Below are 22,641 nucleotides of genomic sequence, written 5' to 3'. Positions count from 1 at the left end.
ATATGCAATAATTGAACTATGGTGAGATCAATTGCTTTTGTTTTCCACATTAGGTGAATTTGCATGTTTCTATAAGAGAACTAATTAACTACTCCCTCTGTCCCATAATATAAGAGCGTTTTTGACACTACACTGGTGTAAAACACGCTCTTATATTATGAGATGGAGGGAGTAAATAACAAACCTTCTCTTGTCTAAAGACTTGTCAGGCACTTAGGTTGTTTTCATTGTGTACGTCCTAAGTTGTGTGTTTGTCATACCATTTCGTTAGAGCTGGTTGGCTTCAACATGCATTCATGTTCTACCCAATTATTCATCCAGGTTTTGGATTCAGCAATATATAAAGTGTTTGGTAGTGACGCAACAATTAGGTTGTGGTGGGCAAAATGAGAATTGACGCATCGTTTGAGGCATGAGACGCCGCCAAAGGCATAGCTATAGGCCCTGGGGCAGATAGCCTTGAACAAGTGTAAGAACATGGTGCACATGTAGATGCTGCGATATTAATAAGTTGTTGCTTATAAGATTTGGGAGACTACTTTTCAGGCAGTTGCTTACATCATGCCCCCCTTCTGTTTCTACTAATCTGGACTCTACTCTTGCAGGAAAAAAGATGGATAACCCCATATAAGAGTATATATACCTTTTGTGTTGCTGGCATGGTTCATTTCCTATTAGGAACCTTGGCATTCAAAAAGATAATTTAGAGAAGCGCCCGAGTTAATTAGCGATCCAAAAACTTATCCTATCATGGATGTTTGTTCTTAATTAATTAAGTGTCAAGCAGCCTCCCAATCTTTGTGATCTCCTTTTTTGGATCCCAAATGGGGTTTGGAAGAGGTTAGATTTTTGTTGTTCTTACTTATTGTGGCAGTCAAATCAGCATACAAAATACCATTTAGCACGTCGTAGATTTTGTGTACTCCTAGAGACCAAGGCGGCCTTAGTGTTCAAGATTTGGAAGTAAAAGAAGTACGCAATGAATGACCAAATTGGTCAGTATTTTCGTAGACCGGAATGAGATTGTCCCACAAAGTTACAGAGGCAAAACTAACTTTGGAAGCAGGACTTGTTTAAGTATCTAGGATGAGCTACATACCACTGGATTTTTTTCTATGCACTTAGTGTATTCGGCATTATTGGATACACTAGTTGGATTTACATCTAAATGATTATGATATAAATTACCTCTACATAACACGGTATTCCTTTAGTTTTTATGTTGAAAAGTCATCTTTACTAAGGACAATTTGATTAAATGCAAATGGCCGGGGCACACAATGTAGCTTCTATTATGAGCAGGAAGTACAATGTTTTTATTGTGGGCTGGCATTTAATTGGAGGGTTAATTGGATAAATGGCATTTGAATTTTGGCGATTCCAAGAAACGCCACTGCAATTTCCAAACTTTGAAAAATATCACTGCAAAATTTATAAACTTTGGAAAGCACCACTGCAGACCTTGAAAAATGCCACTAAAAATGACATTTTTCAAAGTTTTGAAAATTGCAGTGGCGTTTCTCGGAATCGCCAGAATTTGAGTGGCATTTATCAAATTAACCCTTTATTGGATGGCTCGTTGTGTACTTAACTTTCGATATCACCAATGTGGTCATAATTTAGGTCATGGCTATGATGCGGGGGTGTAAACTGTTAAGTCCACTTATTTTGGTCATGGCGGCAACGTGTTTTTGTCTATTTGGCTATGCAGAAATGGTATTGTCTTCAATTACCAATTTGTTGCGATCATCGGTGTTCCTAAAAAAGGTGTGACACAAGGAGGCGATGTAACATGAGACCAAGAAGTTCGAGCACCTTAATAGGGAGTTTATGTCCCCGATATGGATAGCATACCAGTGATGGGTTTCGTAGTATTTAGAGTGGTATTTGTTGACATGTTACGTCCTTATTTCGCTGGATTGCCTTGATTTTTTGTATTCCACTTTTTGGTGAGGCATTGATTGGCAACTTTGTAATAAACATTATAGTAAGTTATGCTATATAACTGCTCAACTGCAGAATAGACGTCTTTGCCATCGCTTATCTTGGGCTCTTGTGCGCATAAATTTCTTATGGAAGTGGACTGGGATCCCACATTTGACGTCATTCACCATTGTGATCCGTGACAAGGGAAGCTCATGTCTTCAGCAGATACGTTTACTCTAACTAATGCTTGCCTCTCGGTCATTCCTATTTTTGCAATGAGATTGTTCATTTTAGGAGAAGGGGTGCATGCGAAATTTAATAAAGTGTGGGCTAGGTTTTTTTTCTGGGAAGCGGAAACGAAAAAACACAAATACCATATGATCAGATGGGCTGATCTTTGTCGCCCGAAAAACTAGGAAGGATTAGGCATTTCCAACTCGAGAAAGATGAACTTTGACCTTATTGCCAAATGGATCTAGAAGATCTCGCAAAATGATAATGGGCTTTGAGTTAGGATCCTTGCAGCAAAGTACTTCCCGAACTGCTCCTTCTTTGTGTGCAATGTGAAGGGGTCATCAATCTGGAAAGGGATTTAGAAATGTAAACAAGTTCTTTAAACTTAAAGGGCGAAATTCACATTTGGGAATGGGAAAGATACGAAATTCTGGCTATCGGCTTGGGTTTCGGATAAACCTCTTTATGCCTTATATCCTTCCATGTTCTTATGGTGGCCAAGCTGCAGGCCCTCATCTGTGAAGTCTCCGCTTCCGCTTCTGCCACCGTGGTCTTTTTAGATCTCTCTCGCCGGTGGAGTCGTTAGCTTTAGACAACCTACGTTCTTTAATTGATCACATTACTCTTAGTTCTATCAAAGACTCGATCAGCTAGGAGATAGAGCTCTCGGGCATCTTCTCTATCATATCCACCCATGCCAAGTTGGTGCGAGGCCCCAAGGTTCGGTATGTCAAAGGCTTGTGGGCAACTCAAGTGCCCCTCAAAGTTCGTATTTTCCTTTGGCAAGTGGCTTTGGATCGCCTACCCTCAGCTCTAAACCCACAAAAATGTTATGGTTCGGACCATAGGTGTTGTGCTCTCTATGGCTCCCCGGAGAACTCCAATCATATTATTTTCCAATGTGCTCCAACGAAATCCCTGTGGAGTTGTGTTTTGGGCAATCTTGGAGCCCAAATTCAATGTTAGATATCCTTGCGCTTCTCAACAATTCTTGCGGCCAACAATGCCGCTTAGGTTGGAGACCGTTTAGTGCTTTAGATTGGCGCTATGGAATACTCGCAACAAACTAGCCATTGAAGGGACCATCCCATCTCACCCTGCTAATTATATCTTTAAATCGTCTCTAGTTTTTCAGCAATGGCGTCCACTAGGGAAGAAGAATGATTGTGCAGCATCAGGTATCCTTTTCAAGATCAAACATCTTCATGCTATCCACAGGAGCTCCCGAGTCTCACCAAGGCGATTCTTAATGTTCCTGCGCTCATTTCGAGTCGCGATATGTACCTTGTTTCCTTTTTACTATCTGGTTTGCAAGACTTTAACGTTGTGGTTACTTGGCCTCTGTTGGCTTTACTAATTTAAAGCTGGGTGCTTCTTGTGTCTATTTTCCAAAAAAAAGTTATGCCATATATGCATCTCTACCTCTATGTACTAAAAAGTATGTGATTGTCGCTAGCATTGAACACATTGTTCCTTAGTAAAAGATCCCGTTATCTAAAAAATATTGACCGTCGCCGTGTTGAACACATTGCTCTGCAATAATTTGATGTTACGAAAACCAACCAAGCAGCTGTGACCGTGCTACAGTCTTGTTTTTGGTTCCGACTTGAACCCCAAAAGCTCCGGCGCAATAATCGCAAGGCAAACAGTGTAAAAATCCGAACAAATTATTGAGGTAAATCATTAAAACATGCACCCATATTATCTTGTTTGGACAACTCCACTGTCAAACAAGCAAACCAGAACTGCCCTTCACTGCCTCCCTCTCCTCGGCGAGAGATACACGTAGAGGGGGTGGAGCTTGTAGCCCATGAGCTGGACGGTGTCCACCTTGTCCTCGTCGCCCTCCTTGAGCGTCCAGACGAACTCCTGCACGAACCTCGCCATGGCGGCACACGAAATGCCCGTCGCCTGCGCGCTCCCGGCACAGACCCTCCTCCCGGCGCCGAATGCAATGGTCTTGTACATGTCCGCGACGTCGAACCTGCCGTCGTTCAGGAACCTCTCCGGCCTCCACTCCTCGGGCTCCTCCCACTCTTTCTTGTCCATGTTGCAGGCGTACACATTGACGATCACCTGGCAGGTGGCAACGGCCGAAATATATATATACGCCATTTTAGTGAACAGACAGCACTTCACTTCCGTTATGATGAGAGTAGCATTCAGTCACGTGAGAAAAATATTACTGAAGTGTGGAGTCATATGAGTACCTCTGTTCCGGCTGGGACATCGTAGCCGGCCAGTGTGGTGGTCTCATGGACGAACCTTGGAGGCAGAAGCGAGACAGGAGAATGGCGCCGCAGCGTCTCGTGGAACACGGCATTCAGGTACGGCAACCGAGGAAGATGATCCTCCGTCACCATGTCCTCGCCGCACACCTCCTGGATCTCCCGGTAGAGACGATCCTGCCATGGCGTGCCATGAGAAATCTGGTGTTAAAAATGCATCCCCGAGGGCAACAAGTACTTATTACTAGAAGGGTAGCTCAGCTTGCCTGTTTTTCGGGGTTCTTGGCAAGCTCGTACATAGCCCACTCGGTCGTCACCAAAGTAGTATCTGCACCCTCTATGATTGACTCCCACACCAGCATCGTTACTTGGTCATCTGTCAATGTGTTCTCTGCCAACAAAAAGTCCAGATAGGATGTCTTTGCCTGCATATCACAAATTGATTGCGTTATCATCACTTCATCAATGAACAAACATACGTCTGCTAAAAGCTACTTCCTCTGTACACTAATGTAAGATGTTTTTACAGTTCAAATTAAACTGCAAAAAACGTCTTATATTAGTGTACAGAGGTATTAGTATATATATAGGTAGATTGCTGCCACCTTGCCACGCGCAATTCTTTCCTTCTGCTGATCGATCAACGCTCGCATCACCGTGGTTCGCCTCGATTCTGTGGTAGCAACTGCTGTATCAAAGCTCTTGTTTGGAATCCAGCTGAGGTACGGGAAGAAATCCCTCCAATCAATCTCAGTGACGCACATCATCATGTCAGCCACAATGATCTGGTAGATTTCATCCTTTGATATGTCCCGTCCAAACTCCTTCACATAAACTGAACTCACATCCTCACCTAAACCCTGAAAGTGCAGCATGCATGAACGACGACCCATACCATCCTTACTGTTCAAATTAAGAAAGTGTGGTGCTATCGTGTAGGCAGACTAATTAAATCATGGTGTTTGTAGAGAAACCAAGGTTTTGGATTCCGAAGGATGATTTTTTCTCGTGGGGCACCAAAATACTCGGTTAGCACGGGAACCAAAAATACAGAACAACTTTTGGACGAAATTTAAATCAATTTTTGAATCCTAATATTTTCACCTAGATATTTATACATGTTGAACCACAGTTTAACCAAAATGACCTCCTAGCCTAGTGGTATAACATTCCCTCAACCTCCCCGCCGGTGGAAAGGTCGCAAGTTCAATTCTCTGAGAGACTAACCTGGATCAACGATAAGCGGAATAGCTCCTCCTTGAAAACTTGTCGAAAGTTCTGAGGAGCATGTGGGTCATCAGCCACCAATGTATGAAAGGTGGTTAACATGTTGTCCATCATCATGTTTCTCGTCTCCCGAAATTGTCTCTGCAAGCATCTCATTGTTGAAGCACACCCCGCATTGTTAAATCTTAGCTAACTGAACTTGCAAGTGTATTTGAGAGGTGGTATAATAAATTGTACAATTTTGAAATTGTTTTGACTCATACCTGAGCAGAAGAACCCAACAAACCCGCCATAACAAAGCGCTTCACCATTTTGTGGAAGTCACCATAGTCACATGTAGCAACCATTGTTTTATCACGACTCAACACCGATAATGCTTTAGGTAGCTTTCGAGTAGATATGGATGAGAATTTCGCAACCATTGCCTGCAAAATACGAGTCAATTTTGAGATATTTCTACCATGCTGCTATGTTTTTCTTTTCTACTTTTGCATTGCTTAGTTTTGGCTATATGTATTGCAATGATTGTGTTTTTAAAAGGACGAAAGTTCCTGATGTTGTACATGTTATATCCAAGGATACCGGTTGGATCCGTCAGCGCGAGGAGGACTGAGCATCTATGGATTCTGGGTCAAATCTAGGAGAGATGGTAGCTAGGGTGTATTCAACCGATATGGATGACGGTCCGTTAACATAACTAGTGAAGCAGGAGGCAGCATGTAATATTTTTCTTGCGGTTGTTGTAGGCTTGTAGCCCTGTTTTGGCCTTGGCCTTTTGTATCCCGTCTGAGATGTTAGATGTCAAGGCCTCGCAATAAGAGAAAGCTGTGTGCATCTCTCTATACATAGGATAGAGTTTTTTACCCTCTTTTTTCTATTAAAAAAACGAATGTTATCAAGAAAACAATATATGCATGTTCGGTGTTTTAGTGTGTGCTGCCTTTTAGGTAGTTGTTTGAGAAAGGAGGTCAAGTAACAAAGCGGTTGCATCATTTTCATGTGACAATACTTGTCAGAATCCTTATTTGTCTCCAGAATGACAAAATGAAAGAGATCAAAATAACCTTCATATTAGCTGTAAACTTCAAGTACTGGGGTGAAAAGGAACCCTTGTAGCAAAAAAAATTGTCGTTGAAGTACAAGATATGCTAAGATAATCATGGACTTGGTAATTCATGTTACAAAATTAATGGAGAGATAACTAAAATGCCAAACTGTACAATTACCTAGAATTGCAAAAATGATTTTATGTTTCTACATATATAAGAATACATTATTAATTTCCCCGCAAAAAAAGAATACATTATTAATTGAATCTAAGAAATATGAAAATTGAAATTTCAATTACCTCCTTGGCTACTTCAGTTGAGTTGACCACAGCTACAGATGAAGCCCCAGTCCTTATTGTGTATATTGGCCCATAAATATCAGACCATTTTGCAAATGTTTTATGCGGCTTCTTTTCCGTCAGTTGAAGCAGGTTTCCAATTATAGGTAAACTAGGAACGGCTGCATGTCAGTTAAATAGAAAAAAAAGAGGATTAACATTTTTTACTTGATGTAGAATTGGTATTATTCTTTTTGAAGGCAAGGATTGATATTTAAGATAGGGCAGTCTGACAATTAGTCAACATGGATGATAACAGGCTCGATCCATGGAGATCATAACCATGCAACATTTCTTCTTCTTCTTCTTTTCTCACGTATTTTTCATCAATTAATGTTACACGAGGCTATAATCATACAATTATAAAGCATACATAAATGGTTTGAAGTATAAATCTTTGGTAAGTATTCATGAATGATAAGAAGTACTACTTATGTTGATGAACCCTTTAAATCTTCCCAATATGAATGAGTTTGATCTTGAAAATCTTACCATCCTACTGCACATAGTACTACAACTTTGTAGTGTTTTTAAACTTCTAAATGTACATGATTCCTAGGGCTGAGGATTAGCAGTTATTGCTCACAATACAAAGAATGAAAGATGAAATGAAAAGAAGTTATTCTGCGTAAAACGAGTCAAAATTGATTTTGAGAGCATGAACTAGAAATTTCTTGAGAATTCACTACGATATTATATATTGTATAAGTTGTCCGGGTGCATTTTTGTTGGGGGTTAGGATTAGTAACTATTGTCATATTTAGAGCATTCACATTCCTAGCGCCTATTAGACACAAAGGTGGATACATCAACTCTCTCTCTCTCCCTCTCTCTCTCTCTTCAACCCAATTCTAAGTTTTTTTTTGCTATATACCTTATTCACACCAGCAAGTGTTAAGGACATTAAATTATGGTATGTAACTAGATGATACCATGTGGGTTGATGCAGGAATTGGTTGCTATATATATATGTCAATGATATTTGATTGTATGAAATACCGACCGATATTTGGATTAATACTATGATAATTAAACTGTAAATACATAAGATTTATAGTATTTGACTAATGTATAGTTTTTAAAATAATAATAACTATAACTGGGATAAAAGAATGGAAATAGCTCAGCTTTTCGCAAGCACAGTTGCATGTTAAGGTGGATCTTATTTGTACATGGTTTGAGGTGAAGATGTTCGCATGTACAGAGAAATGCATTATTAGAGATCATCTATTTAGTTATGGAATTAGTGGGGAAAATTAACTATTAATTTAAGTAGTAGCATTATGTGCTAAACTTTACGCTGCTGTTAAGCCTTGAAATAAAGAAAAGTTATTCTGTGTGGGGCCTAAATTGATGTTGGAAACATGAAGTGAAAATTTAGTGAAATTCTTAATGGATTATCCTCGTTCACCATAAATTAGGGCGTGTGATTAGTACGGCTTGCGCCTGTACGTGTTCTCCCTAGTCACAAAAAGGCTCCAAGAAATTTCACAGCGAAAAAGTAGTGGCTACACCCAAGTTCATTGCACTTACGATAAACAGTAAAATCAAAACAAATAGTAAAAAAGAAAATCTGTTACGCCATAGCATTGATTATGAACAAATATTTTAGGTTGCAAAATTTGGTGACCAAATAACATCAAATGATCTGCATATAGACGACGTAATGCTTGAACAGTGCAGATACGTTCGAGCACAGTTTTACTTTTTGTACAGAACACCTCGGATGTCATTTGGCAACCAAATTTTGCAAGCACCTATTGGAGTCACAAAGTTTTATTATTTGCTATGTTTTCAATCGTGGGAGAAATGTCCTGAGTGTAGAAAAACCACTCTCACACTTTCACAGCGAAAGAAGCAGCGTATTAACAACAATAGAGCACGAAAAGATTCAGTGAGATCATGGCTACCTGGGGGCGTGTTGGCCCGTTCCTTGTTCCCCATCCGGACTCCGGCGACCGCGGCCGCCGCGGCCAGCCCTCCAACGGCGGCAGCCACCGCTCCGCCGCCACCCGCAGGGAGTGCAGCCAGGAGCGCCTCCATCGGTCCGCTGGGGTTAGCCTTGTCTTGCCGTGCTACAAGCCGGTGTGGAGCGGAGGAACTAGAGGCAGTGGCGGTGCACCGTGCACCGGTTCAGTCTTTATATTGAGCTAGCAGATACGGCGTGCACGCTTCAGTGTATGGCATGCAGATGCGTCGAGAGGGGCATCTGATCCCCGAGCTGAACCACTCGATTCCCGTCGTGGCGGACGTGTTCGTCCGCACTTGCACTGAGCGCGTACGGCCGTGGTTGACAAAATCTGGGCCGGCCGCCATGGTCGATCAAAGCCAAGTACCAGGCGACGAGCTCTGTGACGCGCGAAGATCACTGTGTTGCATCGCTCCAAACCAGCACGCAGTTTGTATGTATACTCCAATTGGGCTGCGACGCTACGTTCGTATACCGGTATACGTACGCTGGGTAACTAATATAGAGGTGGCGACATATGTGTGTGCCGAACTTGCGTACTAATGGACAACCCTCCCAGTCAGTTTAATCTGTAAGTACTCTATCGCTGTACTAATTGAACTCCTAGGTACCTGCGTGTACTTTGAACTCCTAGGTACCCGAGAACCGCCCCTAAAAAAAAGTACCCGAGAACCCAATATGAAAATTAAAGTCAAAATAATACTAGAAAAAGTAATTAAAAATAGAATTTTTGGGTATCAAACGTGGTCGACCATTCTACTCTTGTGTGAAGTTTCATGATGAAATAACATCTTGTTATATAGAAAAACTGTTTGAATGAATTATAGGTCAGACTGTATTTTCTTCGCTAAGGATACCACAGGTGCCATTTCTTCACGAAACTGGCTGGTCTTCGATGATTTCAACCAAATATATCGGGCTAGGGACAAGAATAGAGCAAATGTGGATCAAGGTCGCATTGTGCGCTTCCGGAATGCACTCAATGCCTGTGAGCTGAAGGAGATTCATCTCCAAAATGGAAATTTTACATGGAGCAATGAGCGCGCTAACCCAACTTCGAGCAAGCTTGACAGCTTTTTTTGCAATGTTTGTGACATCGAATTTGGCACCCACATCCTACACGCCCTCCCTTCATCCCTTTCTAACCACAGCCCACTTCTCCTTGCGAATGATAAGAGGTCGTCGAGGACATAGTTTTTCCGCTTTGAGAACTTTTGGATCAAGATGCCCGGCTTCAAGGAAGTGGTTCAGAAGGCTTGGAATGAAGGGATGCAACATACTGATCCTTACCATGCCCTTTTTCATAAGCTCAAAATAATAAGTTAGAAGCTTAGAAAGTGGAGCAAGACGATATTTGCCCATTCGAAAGTGCAAATTCACATGGTCCTCGAGATTATCCTATGGTTGGATGCAGCTCAAGGGCATAGGACCTTGAGTGTCGACGAGCGTGACATTAGAAGAAGGCTAAAGCGGAAAGTGGTTGGATTGACTGTGCTTGAAAAGGCATGCAAAAAACAGAGCTCTAGAATCACCAATCTCAAGGAGGGGGATGCTCACACTCGGTTTTTTCATCTCCGGGTCAACCATAGAAGGAGGTAAAACTTCATCCATCACCTCAAACACGACAATGCTTGGGTCACCAATCACGAGCACAAAAGTCCAGCATTGAAGAACACTTTGCTGAGGTCATCAAGCGAGGCTCACCCCGGGCCAATGACATAAATTTGGAGAATATCCCCGCTGCCACTTGCAACCTCTTGGACCTTGGGGCTGTTTTTACCAAGGACGAAGTCAAGGCTGCCATCTTCGATCTTCCCATTGATAAAGCGACAGGGCTCGATGGGTTCTCTGGTGATTTCTTTAAGGATAGTTGGTATATCATCAAAGGGGACATCATGCTTGTTGTCAACCACTTTTCAAGCTTACATACTTCCAACTTCCATTGACTCAAGTCGGCGAATATTGCCCTCATTCTAAAGAAGGATGGGGCGGACTTCCGACCTATCAGCCTCATACATGTCATTACCAATATTATTGCAAAAGTTATTGCCACTCGCCTTGCTACACACATGCCTACTCTTGTCTTCAATGCCCAAAGTGTTTTAGTAAGAAGAGAAGAATCCACGATAACTTCATGTGCGTACAAAATTTGGCAAGATGTTTCCACCGCACAAAAAATATATATGTCACTTTTCAAGATCGACATCAGGAAAGCTTTTGACTCGGTGAGATGGGATTTTCTGATGGAGCTCTTGAGACACCATGGCTTCCCAAGTCTCTTTAGAGAGTGGGGTTTGGCCCTCCTATCCACAACATATTCCCGAGTGTTCATCAATGGTGTGATTGGAGATGTGTTGAAGCATGGTCGAGATCCTTGACAAGGTGATCGGCTCTCCCCTTGAGGGAGTCCTCAATTAGGGGGTCCTCAGGTATCCGGTCTATTCGATATGGGCCGGACTGATGGGCTGTGAAGACAAAGCAGAAGATTATCCCCCGTGTCCAAATAGGACTCCTATGTGCATGGACGGCAAGTTTGGTGTCCGGGTGTACTATTTCCTTCCTCTGTAAACCGACTCTGTACAACCCTAGGCCCCTCTGGTGTGTATATAAACTGGAGGGGTTTAGTCCGTAGACATCATCGGAATAATCATAGGCTAGACTGCTAGGGTTGGCCACTACGATCTCGAGGTAGATCAACTCTTGTAACCCCTATACTCATTGGATACAATCAAGCAGGATGTAGGGTTTTACCTCCTTTGAGAGGGCCCGAACCTGGGTAAACGTCGTGTCGCCCTTGTCCCTTGTTACCATTGATCCTTAGACTCACAGCTTAGCCCCCCCTACCCGAGATTTGTCGGTTTTGACACCGACACCCCTCTCCTCTTTGTATTGGCAATCGAACCTTTGCATCACATCCAAAACTAGGCCACGACTCAAGGCCAGCTTCATCCTCGACATGCGAGGACCCCGATAATTCATGCATCTCTATATGATGATGATGTTGTCATCTTTGTGGCACCAATTAAGGAGGATATTCAATTCCTTGTTGCAACTCCTGACTCCTTTGATGAGGTGATTGGCCTTGTCACAAATTGCTCCAAAAACCTTATGGCTCCCATCCAATGTGACAATGTCAACATTGACGACATCCTCTTCTCATTCCTGGCCGTGCGAACATCCTTTCCAATGGGATACCTTGTCCTCCCCCTTTCTGTCAAGCGCCTTAAAAGAATCCACTTTCAACATTTGAAGGATAAGGTCGCCGGCAAGCTACCCCCTTGCATTTAAAGACACATCGCCTCTGCGGGGCGGATTGGCCTTGTCAAAGTTGTTCTCACATCCATTGCCATCTACCATCTCACACCCTTGGACATCCCGGTTGAGGTTAGAAAGAAGATCGACAGTATTTGATGTGCCTATCTTTGGGCGGGCACCGATAAGGTATATGGAGGAAAGTGCAAAATTAATTGGGACCTTGTTTGTAGGCTGAAGAAGTATGGTGGTTTGGACCTTTTCCAATGTCGCTTCACGAGGCACATTTCGAGCGATATATTGTCGTGGATTGGCATTGGCATTTCACCAACCCATTGGGCCACGATGGCTTTGGTCAACGATTTGTGGCATGGTAATCTTTAGGTTTGTCATGGATCTTTTAGATCGCTTGCCTCCTTGATGCTGCTAATTCATGGAAAATATGGACGAAGCGCAATGCTTGAGTCTTTCGCGACACGGCCTCTTCCTCTACGGTTATTATCTCCAAGATCAAAGAGGAGGTTTCACTATGGGCTTTGGTGGGCACCAAGCATTTGAGTATTGTAGTGCCACGAGAGTAGCTTTTATTTCCATGCTCAATGGGTTTTGTCTAAACTTCTTTCTTAATGAATGAAATGGCAAATCTTTTGCCTTGTTACAAAAACACCCTTTTAAATGAAGTGAAAAAATGATTAGGTAGATATATGCAATTGTAATTCTTGCATTTGCAAAAATCTGGATGAAAGTTGCAGCAAAACTTTCCAAATCGGCAAGAATTGCAGTGACATGTACTCCCTCCATCATAGTTGACGCTGAAATATATGTATCTAGCACTGAAATACATCTAGATACATCCATTTCAGCATCAATTAATATAAGGTGGAGGGAGTATCTAACTAACCCAAAAGTAAATAATCTAATGGTGTTGCTTTTTTTAGAAAAAATATTACAATGCCTGCTCGGCCAACCCGACCGTGCCGCTGAGAGCGACACGGACCATGTCAGATTGTATGATTCGAAACAAAATGGTCTACATATGCATATTCTTTTAAAAGAATCACAAACTAGACATGTATGTACATGCACACCATCACATATAGCATATAAAGACTAGAGTTGCGTAGTTATAAGATTAATGAAACTGTGTCAGGGAAATGCAATTGTACCTACACCATCCATTCGGACGGGGTTGCATCAAGATCTGTAAAAAGCTGGGATAGGCAACTAAAGCCACAAACTCAATGGTTGTGTCGAGAGCCCACCACTCCACCAGCTTTGAATCTGGGTCAGGCTTTGAAGTGGCCTATATGCGGGCAACCACCAACAGATCTCCTTTGATGCATACCAGAAAATATTAGTTTAGCTAAGAGTTTTTTTTAGGGGTAGTTTAGCTGAGAGTTCCTTTGGGCGAATTCTGATGAAAAGTGGCTGCACTTCTATCTAGACTCGAAAGATGGACAGGCCCGAACATGTCCGCCACATCGGCCTAGACAAGCCAGCCCCACCCTAAAACCTCCCCAAATCAACCTTCTCCCCCCTTCGCCCGACATGGTAATCGTCTCTGGTCCTGCCTCCACCCGGAGCAAGGCCCCCGGACACATCCACCTCACGAAACAAGAGGCCAAGCAGGTTGCACATTTTCTCGAGACACATCGAAAACTTCAAGGTCGAGAAGTGCGTCAACAACTTCTCAATGATCTTGTGGAGCACTTCTGGAGACATCATGAAAACCAATAGATTCGTGGTATTGTTCGATTGTTTATGTTTGAACTATGTACTCCGAATTTTATTTATGTCAAACTATTTATTTATATGTTCAACCTATAACTTCCGACTATTCAATTTTGATTGAAAATAAAAATAAAATAGGCTGGACATATGAGAAGGGAAGAAACGGGGGGCGTCCGTGGGCAACCAGTATTATTTTTTAAGCGCAAATGGGCTGAAATTTCAAAGTTTACCCTTGGGGATGCCCTAATTAACCATGGAGGCCCGTACGTACGTACGGATTGTACCTCTGGCCGATCTTCAATCGTTAAGAAACTACGGAGGGAACATAATTTGGAACAACTGCGTAGGTGCACTCCATGGAGGGGACATAATCTGGAGCACTACGTATGCTGCACTCCATTTAGGGAACATAATTTGGAGCAACTGCGTATGGTGCTGCTGCAGTGGCAAGCCGTACAGGGACAAGCGGTCAATATTGATGGAGCAAGGCGGCTGTGCGGCGCCAAGTGGATGATTTTGATGTGCTAACAAAATACTACTAGCGGGACAAGGAGGACTGATCCAACGATCAAGCGGCAAGAAACCGAAGGATGTTCTGAAGATCGATTCAATGTTGATAAGTTTCCGCGCGACAGATTCTACAGGCGCTCATCATTCTTTGGCCAATGCTGGATTGCTGGTAATCAGAGAGCTGGACGGATTTGGGCGCATCGATCATGGCCGTGGATCCACCAACAGTTGCCACCAGTCTTCCCGAGTTCAGTTGGTGCTAAATAAATCGGCAAATTTAATACCAGTTGGCAGTTACTTCAAAAAAAAAAAACAGTTGGCTGTGTTGACCGCGGTACGCATGTACGGCCATTGGAAAAACCGAAAGCGAATTTTACTTTGAAAATGCACAACCTGGCACCTGCTAGGATAGCAATATACATATACAGTTTAAAAGAGATCTAGCTAACCTTACTCCTACACTGCACGCCATGTCCATTTAGACGCATCAACCTTTGCTCTTCCATTGGCCACGCCAACTGTACGTAGCTTCCCATGTCAAACTCGAAAGTAGCTGGGGTCTCGTCCGTGGTCCCGGCGTGTCGCCGTGGTTGGCTAGATGTGGCTTCGGCTGCGGCGCCGTTCTTGACGAGGCCTCGCTCGCACAATGACCGAAGAAACCAGCCTCTTGGTCTTGGTCTTGATCTGGGCCTCACCTCCGGCAGTCACCGTCTTCTTCCTCCCCTCTACTCGACTCGCGCCAGGGCTCGGACGATGGTTCCTTCATGTATCGGTAAGCGTGCGTCATATATTACTTTGTTTGTTTTCGTTTTCTCTCAAAATAACTATAAAAATGGGTAATAACAACACGGGTGCCATCGTGATAAATGTAAGATGAATATGTGGGTGACTGCGTGAATGTCATGAACTTATAACTATAATATGAACTCGGTAACAACATTCATGACATGGTTGTAACTCTAGGCAAAGAAGTTAAGAAAACTAGGTTATTGCTAAGATGGCAATAGTAACCTCTTGCTCACAAAAAAATGGTAATAGTACCTCGACTTTACGGAAAAAGGCTTTTGCCCGCCTTTATAAATAAAGCAAACCGCCCAGAGCAAACATACACGGACTAGTTCAGCACACACACACCCAAGTCACACAACAAGAAGTATAAAGGTTCTGTTGAGGGCGCAACTCAACAAGCCCAAAAACAAAACAAAAGAAAAGGGGCCGTAGCCGGAGACTGAGAGCACACCAGGTGTCTAATCTGGCTCCGGGGGCGGCGGAGATAGACGGATGGCCATCGAGCGCAGGTCGGCGATGAAGGCGGAGATGGCGTCCCGGTCCTGAGGGCAGCTAAGCGGCCGCCAAAGCTGCAAGTAACCAGACAGTTTGAAGAGAGCGTCGGTGGCACGTCAAAGAGGGGTGAGCTGAATCACGAGCTTATTGCGGATCGTCCACAGGGTCCACGCGAGGGCCCCAATCTCAAGGGGGGGGGGGGGGGGGGGGGGGGGGGGGGGGGGGGGGAGGTCAGGAGCTCAGCGTAGAGGTCGGGGAAGTTGGTGTGGCACCAATCACCTCCCACTGTCTCCCGAAAGCAGCTCCACACGAATTGGTACCCATGCATTCACAAAATGCACAAATAACTCCATAAACCCTGTAAAAATAGGTATATAATGTGCTGACACTTGATTTCATGGCATTTTTAACTCATTTATTTTGTTTTAAATTGAATAATGTTCATATTTTACTAAGATTTTATGTAGTGAGTGATTTGTTAATTGATTTGTGACACATACATACCTCTTTTCTTAAAAATAGCAAATGGTGCGAGGACGTTTGTAGGAGAAAATGCAAGCCTGCAAAACATGGTATGTACATCAGTGTTGATTGTTCTTTCTATTGAATATTGGTATCTCGTGTCTGTCATATGATCCTTCTCTCAACTAATTTAGGAACGGAAGGCAAGAATAAAGAAGCAACTCCTGGAACCCAAATTGTCGCCATCTTCGTACGACACCGCTTGGGTGGCTATGGTGCCCTTACCAGGCTCGTCTCGGGAGGTTCCATGCTTCCCGCGGTGTATTGAATGGATACTACAAAACCAACAGACCAATGGAGCATGGGGTCTTGCTCACATGGACTCCTCAGTCAACAAGGCCACCCTCTCATCCACACTGGCTTGTGTGCTTGCACTTCAGAGATGGAATGTCGGGAGGGAACATATTAGGAGAGGTATAAAATTTGAGAACATATGAATTTACATGCTAATGTTGTTTTAATCTCTCACATTTTTAAGTTTACAAGGGTCTTGATGCGATGATAATGATATACTCAGGAATACATTTTATCGGCAAAAACGTCTCCGTTGTCATGGATGAACAGATTGCTGCTCCTATAGGCTTCAATATCATTTTTCCTGGTATGCTTAGCCTTGCCTTGGGGATGGGTTTGCAGTTTCCTGTTAGACAAACAACTGTTGATGGGATTCTGCATCTCCGGGAGTTGGAACTAGAAAGGTTTGTTAGTGAAAATTGTGGCACGAGTTCCCCATAAAATGATTATAGCATGAAATTTGTACTATTTCCTTTCCTGTCTGGTTCTAGGAATAGTCTTTTAAAAGTTAGATACTTAGTTTACATTCTTTTTCCTTACCTTTTTAGTTTGCATTGGTTTTTTCTTTCCTTCTTTAGAAAAATAAAACTTCCTACAAGATATTTGCCTTTTGAAAGTATTTATGAGAGCCATAATTCCTTCCAAAAGAATTAGAGTATCGCACATGTACTACCATGCAATGGAATTTTCAAATATCCTTACATATGACTTAATTCAGACTTGCTGCGGATAAATCTTCTGGGGGAGAAGCATATATCGCTTATGTTGCTGAAGGACTAGGAAACCTATCGGACTGGAATGAAGTTATGAAGTTCCAGAGGAGGAATGGATCGTTGTTCAACTCTCCTTCCACAACTGCTGCTGCATTAATCCAAAATTATGATGACAAAGCCCTCCAGTATCTAAATTTTCTTGTCAGTAAGTTTGATGGTTCAGGTGAGTCTTTTTTTCCTTTCATGCTAAGAATTCACAAGGGCGTACACTATTTTTAAATGCCTAACAACACCAGAATCTTACAGTGCCAACAGTGTACCCAACAAATATATATTGCCAGCTTTCAATGGTGGATACTCTTGAAAAGGTCGGGATATCTCAGTATTTTTCAAGTGAGATAAAGAGCATCCTGGACATGACATACAGGTACTTGTGAGCTCATAAATAAAAAATTGGTATTTCTCTTTTGAAGTTTTGCAAACTATATCCACTTTGCAGTGGTTGGTTACAAAGAGATGAGGAAATCATCCTGGATGTATCCACATGTGCAATAGCGTTTCGTATCTTACGAATGAATGGATATGATATTTCATCAGGTACTTCCTTGTGCAGAAATTCCCCATCTTGTTAATGTTATCATAGTCTTTTTCTTAGTGTTGTATTTGATTCAGTAATTTCAATCTGATGTAGATGAGTTGTCTCATATCAATGAAGCCTCTACTTTCCATAATTCACTTCAAGGATATTTAAGTGATACAAAATCCATAATGGAATTGTACAAGGCTTCAAGAGTTAGTCTATCAGAAAGTGAACTAATCCTCGATAATATAAGTTATTGGTCAGGGAACTTATTGAGGGAAAAGATATTTCATGATGACGTGCAAAGTAGTTCGATATTGGCAGAGGTGCTTCCATGAAATTTGAAACTCAGATAATGTATTGATTGAATATTGGCCAGGTTACAGTTTATGTTTACTTATATACCTTTATAATTTCAGGTGGAGTATGCTCTTAAATTTCCCTTCTATGCCACAATGGATCGTCTGGATCACAAGAGGAACATTGAAAACTTTGATTTGAGTGGTTCGCAGATGTTGAAGACAGAGCACTGGTAAGAGTTTTACTTCTTGAAAAGATTTGTGAGCTTTGAATCATATAAATATAGATGTTGGACATCAACTTCATTTTGGTGAATCAGGCCATGTTGTGTAAACCAAGATATTTTAGCTTTGGCTATTGGAGATTTCACCATCTCTCAATCTATTTACCAGAGTGAACTCCAGCTTCTTAAACGGTAATCTGACAAATAAGCTCTCTTGTCTTAGTAACTTCCCTTCTTGGAGAATTTCCAATTTTTTTTGTTGCAACAGTTGGGTGAAGGAGAACAAGCTAGACCAGCTACTGTTTGCACGACAGAGGACGACATATTGCTATCTCGCTGCTGCTGCTACCATGTTCCCTCCTGAATTGTCTGATGCTCGCATTTCATGGGCCAAAAATTCTATACTCGTAAATATTGTTGATGACTTCTTTGATGTTGCGGGGTCAAGAGAAGAATTAGAAAACCTTGTAGAACTAATCGAGAAGTATGATTTGTCAACTTGATTTATTTGTATGTTCTCTCTTAGCACCACTGATGGCATCTTCTCGATGCTGTCGTTTCTAACAAGTCATTTTGCGTAATTTGCTAATGTGTGTCTTAGGTGGGATGAGCACTACAAAGAAAAATTCTACTCTGAGCAAGTAAAAATATTGTTTTATGCCATTTACACTTCAACGAGCCAGCTTGGAATAATGGCTTCTGTTGTACAAAACCGTGACGTCAAAAAGCACCTAGTAGAAACAGTGAGTTTCCTGCGCGTCTGCCAGATTCTGAGTTTTTTTGTTCAACAATGAAACATTGTATTCATTTGTAGTGGCTACAACTACTAAGGACTATGATGACCGAGGCAGATTGGCGGATGAGACAATATGTGCCAACAGTTAAAGAATACATGGAACTTGCAATTGTGTCATTCACAGTAGCTCCCATTCTGCTCCCAGCATTATATTTTGTTAGGCAAGCACTCTTGTCTTGTGTTGTAAATGATCAAGAGTACAACGAGTTGTTCAGACTAATGGGCACTTGTTGTCGCCTCCTCAATGACATCCAAGGCTTTGAGGTATTTCAACCCCTTCATGGCTTAAAATTTGTGTATTTCAAGGTTTAGTATAGCTATGTAAGCATATCATTTTTTTACGTATATGGCTTCACATATCGCTACACGAAAATTCTTTGTACACAAATATTTGGTGAAACGACAGGCGCTAAAGTAATCCTCACAAAAATCTAAATTCATAGACATTGATGATATTATTAAGAGCATATACGTTGTGAAAATAAATCCCATGTTTGCTTTGGAAGTTTGATTCATTTACTATTGTTTATGCATCATGTGTATCCTATTGCGCATACTTGATAAGAGAATAGTAACTACTCATATCTTTGTCAGTCCCTTTAGTCATTTAAGTCGTAACTGGGCTATTTTGACATATGTTTTATATACTATTGATACAGAGGGAGAGCGGCGAGGGAAAACTTGATAGTGTTTCGCTACGTGTTCTCCACAGTGATGGTTCTATGTCCATTGAAGCAGCTAAAGATTCAATAAAGAGGTCCATAGCCTCATGTAGAAAAGATTTGCTAAGGTTGGTCCTTAAGCAAGATAGTGTTGTTCCTAGGGCATGCAGGGAGTTATTTTGGAACATGTGCAAGATATGTCACTTGTTCTACTCTCACACTGATGCATTTACGTCGCCAAGTGAGATGATAACCACAGTGAATGCAGTTATCAATGAGCCACTCAAACTCCAAATTGGCAATCCATATTTTGCTGCACAATCAGAAAAATAAGGATGTCATGTATTTTTACCATTTTCATATGGATCAGCCGACCAGGTACACTTTTCAAAAATAAAAGGGATGAGATGATGGTGCACCAGAAACATATACTAGTTGGGTTCTGGTTGCGCTGACCTGAACATTCGTCTTGGGTGAAGATAGTTATATTCTACAATAGTTCGTGTCTCTTCTGTAAAGGTTGTGCTACTCTCAGCATTTGTACTTGTTGGTACAATTTTCCTATCTTGGTCAACATCATTTCTGGTTGCATGTTTCGCAAAAAACTGGCAGGACCGGTCTCTATACAAATCTTGTTTGTAGTGTGATCAAATCAACTAACAATGGACAAGGCACTATAAAGAGGTACATAGTTTTCCTACAATGGACAAAATATTATGTGAGGCCAAAAAATAAAGGTACAAGAATGAAATAAGCTTCCAATGGCACAACCATCACAAGATGCAACCAAAAGAAATGCCTTCAAGACGAAAACACATTCAAGTAGATCTATTACAACCAACGTGGTTGTTTGTATTTCATTTATTCTAAGCTGGTGGACGCTCTTCTTACAAGAGAAAACACTCAGTGAAATACTTACCGAATGGCGTATTTCTCTTGGCGCCAAGAATTTTTTACATGTCCAGGTCGATTAGAGGTTTGGCTTGCTTCCCCCACCCTCTCCTATGAAATGGATAACCCTTGTTGGCATAGAAGTAGGATTTTAAGGGCTTCTGTCGAAGCGGAATAGGAGGAAGTCATGCATTCTGTCAAGAATCTCTGCCCCTACCTTCTCTTCCTATCATATAAAAAGGCGGGACATTGTGCTGTGTTTACCATATGAAGGTTATAGATGAGTAGTGCCATCAATTTGAGGACAGTCTCCCCAAAGACATGTTATATATTCTAGAATTTACATAGAATGAAGATATAATAGTATATGTTAAGATACTTATGAGATGTAGCTCTATCTATCAAGATATTTAAGGCTCATAAATTTACATGAACTTGTGTACCTACAATTTTTCAAGCGTTACAAAATGATCCGCGGAGGCATGCAATTTCCCCCTTCTTTTTTTCTCAACTAGGGATTTTGGTTTAACTAAGATTTTAAGGGATAATGTATCCAAACAAACTGACATTACTTTCCTCGAAATATATGGCTTCAATTTACTAATAGGGCAATGGTACATCCGAATTAAATAATGAAAGGACTATGTTTAATATTTAGTGGTATTGTTATGTGATTAATTTTGCTAAACAACAACACAGATCCTAAATTGAGAGATTGAGTTAGAAACATATATATTTAGTATAAATAGGTGATGGACATTTATACTTTGAAGCCTTAGAACTAGCCCTGATTAACAAACTATTCAAAAAAATATAATTGCATAAAAACAACTCTATCACACCCAAACTAGCATGTTACCACCTAATCTGAACACATTTAAAATGATACAAATTTAGATCATATATTTTAACTCATGAACACCCATTCATGTAAATCTTCTTGCTTGCCATATCTGTGTGAACGAGTATGCATAATCGTTGGATTCTTCATAAAGTTAATGAAAAGTAACCACCTAATATTATACCATATCTTTTTGGAGTAATCGTTATAGTTACTAAGCTCCCACGAAATCAAGCCCTCTCATAGCTCGGTAGTTTTTTTCCGTATTAGGCCTTGGTGTCAGCATCAGGTCGCAACGTGTGGCCCGCTTGTCAATGCATCAAACCGACGTTCTAGCATCGGTCAAAATCTCGATGGCATGCGTCTCCTGCTTTCTCTAAGAGCAGAGCCGATTTGGGGTGTCGGTGTCAAAACCGGCGGATCTCTGGTAGGGGGTCCCGAACTGTGCGTCTAAGGCGGATGGTAACAAGAGGCAGGGGACACGATGTTTACCCAGGTTCGGGCCCTCTTGATGGAGGTAACACCCTACGTCCTGCTTGATTGATCTTGATGATATGAGTATTACAAGAGTTGATCTACCATGAGATCGTAGAGGCTAAACCCTAGAAGCTAGCATATGGTATGATTGTATGTTGTCCTATGGACTAAACCATCCGGTTTATATAGACACCGGAGGGGGCTAGGGTTACACAGAGTCGGTTACAAGGGAGGAGATCTACATATCCGTATTGCCAAGCTTGCCTTCCACGCCAAGGAAAGTCCCATCCGGACACAGGACGAAGTCTTCAATCTTGTATCTTCATAGTCCAACAGTCCGACCAAAGGATATAGTCCGGCTGTCCGGAGACCCCCTAATCCAGGACTCCCTCAGTAGCCCCTGAACCAGACTTCAATGACGATGAGTCCGGCACGCAATCTTGTCTTCGGCATTGCAAGGAGGGTTCCTCCTCCGAATACTCCATAGAAGATTTTGAACACAAGGATAGTGTCCGGCTCTGCAAAACAAGTTCCACATACCACCATAGAGAGAATAATATTTCCACAAATCTAATCTGCTACTGCGTTTAGCAA

The 22,641-nt window shown here is 41.9% G+C and overlaps 2 protein-coding genes across 2 annotated transcripts; one reads left to right on the top strand and one right to left on the bottom strand.

Annotated features, from left to right (window-relative positions):
* Positions 1–3,912: 3,912 nt before the first annotated feature.
* LOC125533934 (ent-kaurene oxidase 2-like) lies at positions 3,913–9,045 on the bottom strand. The gene is made up of 8 exons (XM_048697258.1): positions 8,913–9,045; positions 6,964–7,124; positions 5,879–6,040; positions 5,616–5,756; positions 4,994–5,248; positions 4,655–4,813; positions 4,371–4,565; positions 3,913–4,236 (listed from the first exon to the last, which is right to left on the bottom strand). The coding sequence occupies exons 1-8, from the start codon at positions 9,043–9,045 to the stop codon at positions 3,913–3,915; spliced, it is 1,530 nt and encodes a 509-aa protein (XP_048553215.1).
* A 142-nt stretch (positions 9,046–9,187) lies between these two features.
* On the top strand, positions 9,188–20,171 carry LOC125537728 (ent-kaur-16-ene synthase, chloroplastic-like). The gene is made up of 14 exons (XM_048701046.1): positions 9,188–9,404; positions 16,271–16,320; positions 16,405–16,684; positions 16,788–16,968; positions 17,283–17,500; positions 17,584–17,704; positions 17,777–17,874; positions 17,969–18,183; positions 18,277–18,389; positions 18,477–18,572; positions 18,649–18,864; positions 18,982–19,123; positions 19,195–19,440; positions 19,836–20,171. The coding sequence occupies exons 1-14, from the start codon at positions 9,188–9,190 to the stop codon at positions 20,169–20,171; spliced, it is 2,529 nt and encodes an 842-aa protein (XP_048557003.1).
* Positions 20,172–22,641: the final 2,470 nt, after the last annotated feature.

Source organism: Triticum urartu, chromosome 2 (genome assembly GCF_003073215.2).
Source record: "Triticum urartu cultivar G1812 chromosome 2, Tu2.1, whole genome shotgun sequence".
NCBI classification, from domain to species: domain Eukaryota; kingdom Viridiplantae; phylum Streptophyta; class Magnoliopsida; order Poales; family Poaceae; genus Triticum; species Triticum urartu.
Note: the sequence above shows the minus strand (reverse complement) of the source record. Positions and strands in the feature narration are given on the sequence as shown.

What these genes read in the sequence shown, in the direction of transcription:
- LOC125533934 (XM_048697258.1), bottom strand. Translation starts at nt 9,045, where the DNA reads ATGGAGGCGCTCCTGGCTGCACTCCCTGCGGGTGGCGGCGGAGCGGTG. An exon ending in CAACTGAAGTAGCCAAGGAG is followed by an intron (nt 6,041 to 6,963) that starts GTAATTGAAATT and finishes CGTATTTTGCAG; the next exon opens with GCAATGGTTGCGAAATTCTC. An exon ending in TGTTGGGTTCTTCTGCTCAG is followed by an intron (nt 5,757 to 5,878) that starts GTATGAGTCAAA and finishes AGATGCTTGCAG; the next exon opens with AGACAATTTCGGGAGACGAG.
- LOC125537728 (XM_048701046.1), top strand. Translation starts at nt 9,188, where the DNA reads ATGCAGATGCGTCGAGAGGGGCATCTGATCCCCGAGCTGAACCACTCG. An exon ending in TCCAAACCAGCACGCAGTTT is followed by an intron (nt 9,405 to 16,270) that starts GTATGTATACTC and finishes TCTTAAAAATAG; the next exon opens with CAAATGGTGCGAGGACGTTT. An exon ending in CAGTAAGTTTGATGGTTCAG is followed by an intron (nt 17,501 to 17,583) that starts GTGAGTCTTTTT and finishes AGAATCTTACAG; the next exon opens with TGCCAACAGTGTACCCAACA.